This window comes from Onychostoma macrolepis, chromosome 25 (assembly GCF_012432095.1).
Source record: "Onychostoma macrolepis isolate SWU-2019 chromosome 25, ASM1243209v1, whole genome shotgun sequence".
In the NCBI taxonomy this organism is placed as follows: Eukaryota; Metazoa; Chordata; class Actinopteri; order Cypriniformes; family Cyprinidae; genus Onychostoma; species Onychostoma macrolepis.
The window spans coordinates 22726159-22738129 of NC_081179.1; the positions used below are offsets into that span (position 1 = coordinate 22726159).

General features: G+C 37.7%; 2 protein-coding genes across 4 annotated transcripts in view; one reads left to right on the forward strand and one right to left on the reverse strand.

Moving 5' to 3' along the window:
- LOC131534311 (uncharacterized) overlaps positions 1-5219 on the reverse strand; it is an 87636-nt gene extending 82417 nt beyond the window's left edge. For all 3 annotated transcript variants that reach the window (XM_058767140.1, XM_058767139.1, XM_058767141.1), the window contains exons 1-2: positions 4656-5219; positions 3928-3977 (exon numbers count right to left, since the gene is read on the reverse strand). In XM_058767140.1, coding sequence (XP_058623123.1) covers positions 3928-3977; positions 4656-4806 — 201 coding nt within the window. In that variant the 5' untranslated portion in view covers positions 4807-5219. The remainder of the gene's footprint in view (positions 1-3927; positions 3978-4655) is intronic.
- A 549-nt stretch (positions 5220-5768) lies between these two features.
- Positions 5769-8961, forward strand: irx5b (iroquois homeobox 5b). Its single transcript, XM_058767143.1, has 3 exons — positions 5769-6228; positions 6924-7329; positions 8134-8961. Exons 1-3 carry the CDS (start codon positions 6007-6009, stop codon positions 8649-8651), a joined length of 1146 nt encoding a protein of 381 aa, XP_058623126.1. The 5' UTR covers positions 5769-6006; the 3' UTR covers positions 8652-8961.
- The last annotated feature ends 3010 nt before the right edge of the window (positions 8962-11971 follow it).

Sequence of the window (11971 nt, forward strand, 5' to 3'; positions counted from 1 at the left end):
TGAGGAATAACATTTCACTCAACTCTGGCATGATTACTCTTCATTAGGCTGTAATGTGACAGTTTGACAAGAGCAGTGGCTGTTTTAGTCACCTGCTGATGTGCGTACACGGCCCAGTGGAGATGAGACCTCTCTGGAAGTGGCCATTAAGCACAGTTCATCTGTCAGACTTCAGTCCATACTCAACCTCCACTACACTTCATTTGGAAAGAGAAATCCCAGCGGGCTTTGTGTCATTTATAGCAGTGCTCATGTTCATTAAGACCTCAGTGGTGGCCATGTATATTTCAGTGCTACACATCATGTGAAAGCTTGTAATGATTTTCTTTTTTGTAAAAAGTGAACTACATTTTTACTTGCATATCCAAACAAAATCCTCATCCAAACTGTGTTATCTTTTTCCTATAATGCCAGAAAGCAGAAATCAATCAGACAAGTGGTGAAGCTCCCTTCAATAAGACGTCACATTAAAATATCCCAGCTTTCCACATGTCACAGCTGTTCTTGCCTCCATTTCCACTGGCATGTCATGTCTTTCATTAGACAAGAATGTCTCAGTAAAATGTCCCCCCATTCAAGTCGGTTTAAACAGTCAGCTCCAATGGGTATTCATTACACATGGATTGGTAACTGGCAAGGAATTGTTTTCCTATACATAATGGTCGGATGTGTAATCCAAGCCATTTGCAATTAATTAAGAAACACTTGTGTGCATGTGGCCACTTGTACTTCGGCTCTCTCTGGACAATGGCTGATTCGTCTTGGACTGCAGAAAATGTAAAGCATTTGATGTTTCCGAATACTTGAGTGATGAAGTCATTCCACTGTTAAACTTTACAGCAATCTAATTAAGCTGAAGATTCGGTATTGCAACAACAGGCTTTTTGGATCTAGCTGAACGAAATGTAGACTAAACATTACTTTGAGTGGCTTTATTTTGATTATAGAAGAAAACCAGAATGAAAGTTAAAAGATGTCCTTCTGTAAACATAAAACAATCTCCCATCATCAAATAAAAACAACAAAACAACCCAAAAGCAAAACACACACACACAAAAAAAAAAACTCAAAACAACACCCACACGCACACAAATCACAAAACAACAAAACAAAACAGAACTCACACACACAATACCAAAACCTAAAAAAATAATATCACACAACAACAAAACAAAATTCAAAAATCAAAATAAAAATCAACAACAAAACAGCAAAACCCAAAACAAAACCAAAACAACCCCCACCCCACCCCAAAAAAAAGCCCCAAAGCAAAACACACAAAAAACTAAATTAAATAAAAAAACACAACAACTATACAAAACCAAAACACAACAAAAAAACAACCCCAAAACAAAACATAACAAAACAAGACACAAAACAAAACAGAACAGAAACTAAGTCCCAAAACAAAACACACAAAAAATTAAAATAAAAACACAAAAGCAAAATAAATCCCAAAAACAAATCAAGAAATAAACAAGCAAACAAACAAAATCTCTTAACTTTTTGCACAATGCTCAAAAGAAGACTAGGAATTACTGATATTCATCTGCACAGAAAAGTAGTTCAATTGCAAGATCAATTTAACTAATAATAATTATAAAAAAAAAAAATAGCTGCACATTTCTGCTTTAAAACTGAATGCCTCGCCCCATAGACTCCCACTGTAAGTGTAAGCTGTGCTTGTTTTTACAAACTAATATGACAAACAAGTAATCGACAGCAGTGTTGGGAAAGTTACTTTTAAAAGTAATGCATTACAATATTGCGTTACTCCCTAAAAATGTAACTAATTGCATTACTTAGTTACTTTTTATGGAAAGTAATGTGTTACGTTACTTTTACGTTAATTTTTAAATATGAGCAGGGCTTGATTGTTTGTTTTTCATATAAAAAGTTCTATTTATAGCAAATGTAAAAACCTTTTCAAACCAAAAATTGTAATGAATAAACCTCAGGCTGAAGAAAAGTAAATTGCAGGAGTAGAAGGTTCAACACTCTTCAGCAATTAAAAAAACAATGAAGCACAATTGTTAGTTTATCTAAAGTAATTTTTTGCTCATTAGTATGGTTGAACTGGATCATCAAAGGTCAGCATCAAAGACATTTTTTTAACAATAATGGGATTAGATACATTTGTGCTATTTAACATATTTAATTATTTCAGGTTTAACTGCAGTAATTCACTGTTTCAAATCTGTTTTAATTCATTCACACAGCGCACACAACGCCTCTGTACTTCTCATTTCTCTCAACATGGGGACAGGAGACTTGTCAGTCAATAAATGAGAAAACAAAGTAACTGGTGTTACTTTTTTGTAAAGGTGTTTTCTTGTAAATTAAAAAGTAATGCATTACTTTACTAGTTACTTGAAAAAAATAATCTGATTACGTAACTCCCGTTACTTGTAATGCGTTACCCCCAACACTGATCGACAGTATGTCACAGACATCCACAGAGCTCGACTTGTACTAAGCCCAGAACATTCCTTTAAGCACAGAACACATTTTAGCTAAAAACAACTTCATTAATGTTCTGTAAAGTTTATTATAACAGCAGGCAACAAACGGGGAAATCAGACCCGTTGTTATACCACTATGACAAGCCTCTGAAAAAATGTGCCACAATGTTCACCCTGCAGCTGCTTTAGCTAATCCACTTCTAGCTTTGGTGTGTCCATTTCCATCTACTGACATGTGATATCCACAACAGAGTCTGAATACTACGAGGCTCAAAGCCACAGGATCCACCTGGGGTCAAAACACAGCATGGGACAAGGCTTCATTCAGCAAGGAGTGGCAAAAGGACACCAAAGAGGAAACGACACGAATTCACAAACAAGAACTACCTTACAGGATAAACGTAAAACTGCAGGGCAAATAGAAACAAGCGGGCCAGGACTAATCTTTGCATTAAAGCTCAGTTAAGCTGAGGAATTCCCTGAAGACTGCAGAAAGGAATTCTGTATAAACAAGCAATTGGTAAACACGGATATAAATAACACAATCGAGCGATGTTTGGTTAAAACGGCCACCAATTACTCCAGTGACTGCAGGGACAGGTTTACTCACATCACAGCTGTTATCACTTCTTTTTCTAGCTTAACCGTAGATATCTCATTGTGTTAGGACAAACAATTTTACTGAGTGTAGAAAGCACTAAATTTATCCACATTCCTGAGAGGAATGTAAGCGAGCAAACAGCATAAATGCAACCGACTGGATCCGTCTTTATGAGCAAAGCAACTGTATAATGAAGTCATATCACCATAAAACTGACTGTGATGCATCAAATCTGATAACGTTTTGTGGAAAGAGAACATTATTCATGCACCGTTATCGTCAATCAATGTTCATTTAGTAGTTGGAGTTATTGACTCTTTCAAAATAAAAGTATAATCTTCCGAGACAAACGATTATAGACTGTAAAAAGTGAAAATGTGCAGCTATTTCCACCTGATCTGATCTGATCTGTGACTTTTGTTGGTTTAACCCAATGTAGTAAAGGTGATTCTCTCATATTAAATATTATTTTGGACTTTTAACTTTTAAAATGGACTTTTTACATTTCCTGACCTTTTTCCTGACCGTTTACTTTCAGGAAATTATGGTACTTAAACCTTAAATCATGTTTCTCTGCATTTTATGTATAACACTTTTTGGGACGAGACGTTTCAAATGATTAATAAGCTAATGAAGATCTCATTTTAGAGGTTTATCAGCTATTGAAAAGGATTGGGGCTGCTCTCGGACCAAAACAAACTTTAGACATGGGTTGGGGTGTTGGAAAGAGCGGCTTGTTGTGCTATTCATCATTTTAACAGTGCAAATTTGCATATAATTACATATTGCACACCAGCACATATCTTCGTTGAATGCAAAGCATGTTTATTATCACTTTTTGTGTCTACTGAGCTTTACAACTACCTTTTCCTTGACTGAAAATACAGGTCCTTCTTGATCCATGAAACCAGCATCTAGATTAAAAACCACAAATCAATATACTCGTTACAATGCTCAAGGGAACAAATCAGAACTCAACAAATAAAACTATGATAAACACACCTAAAGATAATAAAATGTTGAAATGTCCCAACGGACAACAGGTGTCTATAGACAAAATGTGAAAATCTACATTGGCAATGCTTTTCGTGAAGCCTGTAACTAACAAATGCATAATGTCGTATACACACAAATCTTTTGTTATCATGACTAATTTCTTCCACAGATATGATGCATTATAGATATAAAAGAGTAGTGCATCAACACACTGTTTCAAGGATTATATTAAATAAGCCTAATGCATTATCCTCTTTGAAAGTGCAACTATGTGGTTATACTGGGCTAAAGGTTTGATGTATAAATCGAGAACACCTGCTTTATATATAGACTTCAGATACACTTCTCGCATAGAGTCATGCTGCATTAAGCAAGCACTTAAGTCTATTAATAGAGCTCGCAAATGAGATTAGTCACCTCTCTGCATGTTTAAATTGTTCAAGGAATTCAAGCGATACTTTTATGTTTTGTTAAAGAGATAAGAGATGTCTAGATAAATAGTTTAGGCGAGCATCTTTAATGTAATAACCTAGCCTGCCTACACGCTCAGGTGCTCGCGTACAAAGAGTTTGTATATGGGCACCTGCTCTCTTTACCTGCACCAGGCTGCGTGTCGTGTCGCTCGTGTGTAGTGTGAGTATCATGTGCTCCTCCATCTGCAGTCGAGAGGTCGTAACATTCCCGCTCTGCTTCAGTGTGATTCGCAGAAGTCATGTTTAATAGTGCAGGGATTCCTGAGCGCGTCATGTCAGAGCCGCGGATCTCGGCGCTCAGAGGATTAACTCACCTGCGTCCTCCAGCGACGCGACGCAACAAACACGCAACGCTCCGCAACGCAGAACTCCATAAAATAAACTTTTAGAATCAGTGCAGTATGGCGCGTGGAACCCTCCAGTGCGGTTCGCATTTGGAGCGCTGAATAAATGCGCAATGCATATTCAAAAGAAATATGACTTCTAAAGGGATTATTGATTTTATTTATATTTTCTCTCATATAGCCTATAGGCTACTAAAACTGGAACAATCGTAAAACAATCTAAAATAGCAGTAAAGCATCCTTTTGAAACTCCTTGTAACAATATGAATTATAACAGGCTAAATAGGCTATGTATATTATGTTAATATTATGTCATGTTATATTAAAATAAACAATCAGAATTAAAAGCGCTCTGTTCACACGAAATCCTCGCGCCCAAAAACAGTCCGACTCAATGCAATAGGAACACAACAGATTTGAGGCCGTTAAAAAAAAAAAATAAAATAATATGTGACCAGTTCACACAGGACTAGTTCAAAAACCGTTCAAAACTACAAATACACCAGCAGACTCTCTAGACCGAATTTTACGAGGTGAATTTTATGGCATACTAAAAACAGCATGTGTCAACTATCAAATAGGCTAAAACAAAGTCTATCTCACATTTACTTAGAGGATTAAAAAAACGACTAAAGGTGCACTATTGTTTTTAACTAGACAGTACATCTTAAAAATTCAGCGCTCGTAGTAAGAGATGTTTGGGGGGGGGGGGGGGCAGACTCGACACAAGGTGTGCACTAAACATTTAAAAAAAGACCGAACGCAACGCGTCGTGTGTGAACGGCTCTTATGTCAAGACCAAATGAAGAGGATAACTTGAGAAATTGAGTGGGCGCTAAAAAGAATGTGTGTGTGTGTGTGTGTGTGTGGGAGAGAGAGTGAGAGAGAGAGAGAGAGAGAGATGGAAAACTCAGCTTGAGCTCTTCTTTCACTCTCCTTGAGGAAGCTCGCGGAACTCGAGATACTCTTCTACCCAATTTACCGAAGACACCGGTCATGCGAGCGACCTCGTTTAATTTCCTAATATCGGGAGTTGATCAGCTTTGAATCTTCGATTTCTCCTTCGATGGCACCTAGGATGAGTGCGTTGACTCTTGGGCTCGTGAGGAGACTGTAGCGGTAGTCTGGTCATGGCGTTTCCTCAAGGATACTTGTACCAGTCGTCGCTGTCTCTGTACTCGTGTCCTCCGTACGGCTCCAGCGCGATCACCGGACCGCGGACGGATGATCTGGGACGGTCCTCTAGCGGATCTGCTTTCGCCCCGTACGCGTCCACAGCCTTCACAAACACCACAGCCTTCAACTCACTCCAGTACAGTCCCGAATCCACAGCCCCCTTCACTTCATATGGGGTGAGTTTCATTCATAATAAAGCCCAAGGTTTATTTATTCTTGAGCAGTCTGGAGGTTTATTATGATTATTATATTATGACATCATGATCGCCAGCATGCCAGTGCCCACAGGAACTTTGTATTGTTATCGCTATTATATTTTGTTTTCCTGTAGGCTATTGCACTACAAAATGTAGTGTTTTCTTGAAGCCTAAGTGAATAGCTTTAAGAAATATAATTTGCCAAATATAGGCTATGAAACATTTGTCAAAATATATGAAATCGATTACATTTGTGTTAAGCTTAGCGATAACATAAATTATCAAGAAACGTAGTGAACATAACCAATTTAAAATATAGATAACGAATAGTGTTCTGTAATCGCGGAATTTACATTCTTTTGTTCAGAATATTCATTTTTATTTAATTTGACTTACGAATACTTATATTTGTGCGTGTCTCTGTGTGGTGAGCTTTCATATAAAATTCATCAGATCAATATACATCGAATATTTTGACTGTGATTAAAGTTTACTATTAGGCTATTATTATAATACAGAGTTAATAACGAAATATTTCAGAAGTACCCTGACAATGTTTAACAGTAGCCTAAGCAATGGAAACGGTTAAGAAAAACCAACGGATCCTCATGGAAAACAGATAGTTTGCTGTGCTTTTCCCCCTAAATTGTAATCTTTATTAATTCATTGCCCAGGGCTCCCCATATGACCCTTCTCCAGGCATGACTGGCTCTATAGGCTATCATCCGTATGCTGGTCCCCTGGGCCCGTACCCGTTTGGAGACCCCGCTTACCGGAAGAACGCCACACGAGATGCCACCGCCACCCTGAAGGCCTGGCTCAGCGAACACCGGAAAAACCCGTACCCCACCAAAGGAGAAAAAATCATGCTGGCCATCATCACCAAGATGACCCTCACTCAGGTGTCCACCTGGTTCGCCAACGCCCGCAGAAGACTGAAAAAAGAGAATAAAATGACTTGGACGCCACGGAACCGGAGCGAGGATGAAGATGAGGAAGACAGCATTGATTTAGAGAAAAATGATGAGGACGATGAGCCGCTCAAAAGAGCCGAAACAACACAGACGACCAAAGATTTAGGTGCTCATTTTTCTCCCTTGTTATGTCATGCGCGTGGTTGCGTTGCTATTATATTTCTTATATTGTATTAACATTTTTATTTTAAATAAATATAAGTTTGAACAAATGTTAAATACTATCAGATGGCAAAAAGGTGAAATATTTTGTGGTTAACTAATGCAATAGCATTATTGCACAATGCATACAACTTATCATGTTCAATATTATGTTCAATAATAATAACAATAATAATAGGCTAATAGTTATACAATTCATGAGCTTTTGAGGTATGAATATTAATAAGCTTCCAAAGGGTTTAGATCCTTTTCATGAAAAAAGTAGCCTATTAAAAAAAAAAAAAAAAAAAACGTTTTTCTTTTCTTTTTGTAAACAAATGAATAAATAATGACCTTGCCACCCCGTCATGAGGGTCTGTAGAGGTCCTCTGTAAAATATAATTTACTGTTTTATATTTTTTATGTCACATGATAACAAAATAACCCCAGTGTCTTGGTTACACCATATTGCCTTTGATTTAGGGACACACATAACAAAACAACAACAATATTTTAAAAGAAAAGGTTTTTTTTTTTTTTTACAATCAAGTTCCCACAAACCTTTAGCTTCTCACATTTATTCTAGCTATTGTCTTTTCTGATAGATTGAGAGAAAAAGAGCGTCATTGTTACGTAGTATTTATATAGCCTATATATTATAGAATCTTTTTTTCTCATTTACAAATGTTGTAGGCATATATTCCATGCTATCTGTCTGTTTCTAACAGGCTTTTCTAACACTAATAAGCCTCTTGTCGTTTGATCGCAGTTGTCGATGACTGCACAGAAAGCCGCGCGGAAGACCAGGACGCGGCGGATACTGTCATCATCGACTGCGGAGACGAAGAGGAGCATCGGACGGAGTCTCCGGTGCCCACGACCTCCTCTCCCCGAGACGAGCTGAGAGAAACCGAGAAGCCCCTCCGCGAGAACTGCAAACCCACATCTGTCATTCATTCCGCAAACCCGACCCCCAAACCCAAACTCTGGTCTCTGGCCGAAATCGCTACGTCGGATAAGAGGAGTGACGAAGCGTCACAGCCATCAGGGGCGTTATCGCCCGCCGGGTCACCAGCGCAGTGCCCCTTTCCCCCCAGACACTTATACTACACAGCTCCTTTCTATGCGGGCTTCACGAACTATGGCGCTTTCGGAAACCTGAACGGTTCAAACCCGGCGCATCTGAGCGGAATTAATCAGGCTGTGTTACACAGAGCGAGAGACAGCAAACTGACTCTGGAGATGTGCAGAGAACTCACCTTCGAGCACAAGAGGGCGAATATTTAATGTTTCTATTTATCATCTGTAGGACGAATGGCACACTCTTTCTGAACTTTCCACGAAGCATAAAACTTTTTTATACTACTTAAAAGGGAAACATTCTTTTCTTGACATATCTATTGTTTATTGTGAGATATTTGTGCAAGAGGCCAAAGCACTAATTTAAAACTTTTTTTTTTTTTGTAATTCCTATCAGCTGTTAAAATTATTTCGATTGTCCTTGTTTGAACGGATCTTCACTCATATTGATCATCTGTGCCATTTTTTTGCTGTACTTGGACCATTTTGGATTTTCAAGCAAATTTGGCAATGCATATTCTAGAATCAGTGGTTTTGTTGTGGATAGTAAATTATGCACATGTTAAACTTTAAAAAAAATATATATATATATATATATATACATAAATCTCACCCATTTTATTAAGAAATGTTGAAACAGATATGTGAGAATTGAGAGTTTTATATGCTCGAAGAGGAACTATATTAGGGTTGGCATCAGGAAATTCTCTCCCTGGTCTGAAGACATCAGTCAAGAAAATTTAGTATTTGCAATGTTATTGCATCCAAGATATTCTTTACATGTATTTTGACACATTATGGATTATTCTATCATCTGTTCTTTGCAGAATGGTGTGCAGTGCCTTCCTGATTTGCTCACAACTGTGCTACACCTACATGGACTCACACTCAATAGCTGTAAAACTCGCCTCCTGGGCATAATACGGTGGATAAATTGTAAATTTAAATAGCACAAGTCAACATTTATTGCAGGGGGATTATGGGACAGTACTCTTAAGTGGAGGAGATATTAAATTTATGCTCCATAAAGCATCTTCTCATGAAATGTGTGTTGCTTTTTTCCTGTGATGCGGAAACAGCGAGGGGCTAAAAATGTTCAAAGAGCATTTTAAAAGGTATTAAACGTGTAAATTCAAAATTTAGTAAACTCTTTGCAAGAAAGACAGGATTACCACAGATTCCCCATTTCTGCTCAAATAGCGGAGTCCGACATCAACAAACATCAGAGAAGCGACTCAGGCCCCTTGGCTTACAGGGGTAATACAACGTTTTTGTACACAAAACCATGAAAAGAGGCTGCAAGGACTTGAAAAGCTCTCTAATCCCTCCAGTAAATTCTAAGTTCGGGTATATATTTATACTCGGCGCAATGCTATTTCACAATTCACTGAATTCAAAGCTTTGTAACTGAAGAAGCTCTGGCGAAACTATCCAAACTATCCAATCATCTTGTGACCAATGTCACATTCAACGCAGTCATTTTATCTTTTTATTGCTTTACAAGGGGGTTTTGGGGCTGCTAGAGATGAGTTTTCGTTCTGTCTCTTTTCTAGACGTGTAAACACAAAATATCACTAGTAATTGCTGTAAAATGGGTTCTGAATGCAGCTGATACATTCGTTCCAAAATATCTTTCCTCTAGTTCTGTTATTGCCAGCTGTTAAATATGCTTTAATGCATAAATGTTGAACCTCTTATAAAGAGACAACATATTGCTTTCTGTAATTTTAACGATATTTCATATATATTTCCTTTTTTTCAAATGGCAAGGTTTCAAAATCTGATACTATACATTAGGGACAATTAAATCCAATGACTTCAAACCTAGTTTGTGGATCAAATTTCCTGTCAAAAATGTAACCAAGATGACACATTCTTATACCATTATGACTCAAATAGCAACCAAAAAAGCTGCATTGATAACATTTTCTATCACACTGTATGTTTCAGTCTATGAATTGTGGACAGTTCATTTAGAGTGAGAGAAAATGTGTGAAAAGCTCATCCACTCTTCATTCCACACCCTAATCAATATAGGTGGGCCGTTTTCAAGCATGCACGCTTTTGCTCTTAACTAAAGGCTATGTAAGGCTTTTAAAAGCATTGATTTGGAGCAGATCGATGGGGTCTGAGGGAGTGTTTTCCTGCATGGTGAGAAGGCATTAACAGGCCGCTGATGAGCCAGACAGCACGAGCCAAATTGTGGGTCATTGAGAGCCGGGTTGTTCATATTGACACTTGCCTACTTCACTCTGCAGTTAAACTACAGAATTTCAAATCAGTTGTTTAGAAACAGTTTTCTTAACTTTGCCTGGCTGACATTTATTAAATGTTCTACATTTGATAATGCATTGGAAATTTGTTTCTTTTTATTAATCTGAAGCTTTTCTCTTATAATGTAAATTAGTGGTTCTCAGCTGGTGGGTGGTCGCAGAACTGTTCTGATATCAAACAGAAGCGACCAAAAAATGCTAATATGAATGTAAATGCAACTGGCCAACTGTGAATAGTTAGGCTATGAATGAGTCCCATATTTTCCTGTGTTGTCAATGCTGCACTTTCCAATCAAATTCATCTGTCATTTGGTAAAAGCTAGTCAAATGATGCACATGGGATTTAAGACAGTTGAGGTGGGGGGGTCATTAAAATCACTCGCAATTACAATAAACATGGTTTGTGTTGAGAAAATGTATTTTATATGAATTGTTAAGAACATGAAACCCTCAAAATTCAAAAGACAAACATTGTCAAAATGTATTAATTTAGAAAATTGAGCTTATGTCATGCAAACAATTCTGCATTTTGTTGGGTCTGTACAGTACATCTCAATGTTTCATTTTAAGGATTTTATTTATTTTTTTCTCCTTTTGTACATAAACATTTTTGGTTTGACACTCGTAAAGATTAAAAGCTTGCAAAATTAGGTTTTTGATACCGAAGAACCATTCTGTGTTCAACAAAGAAGCTTTTTTTAGCTAACAGTTTTTGAAATAACCTTTTTTTAAGAATTTGAAGAACATTTGAACAATTCAAAGAGCATTTTTTCCCCTTTTGTGCAAAGAAAAGGCTCCATGGATGTTCAAGGTTCTTCTTGTAATCTAATGTAAAATCTGGGTTCCAAAGCAAATCCAGTCGAGAACGACTGATCTTCCGATTTAAGGGTGAATTATTTGTGCAGTTATTACTCATTCTCCTAACAAGCACGCCATCCAGTGTATTATTGCATTACACACTGACAGTCCTCCAGGCCTTTGGCAAATAGATTTCATTTAGGGTTCAAAACGGCCAAAGACGCTGATGGCTCAATTTACTTAATAATAGATGGGAGGTAGTCTCTAAAATAATATTGACTTAAACACTCCCGCATGCTGAGCAGGCTCAGGCGGGCATTAAGAGAGGAGGCGTTTTAAACAGACAGCTGTGCTACAGCCTCAGGGCTCCTCTTTAATTGAAAGGATCATTAGGAGCCTCGGCGTCCCTTAGCAACTGCAGTCCTCGCCGCGCAAATAACGTGCATCGCTCGCCAC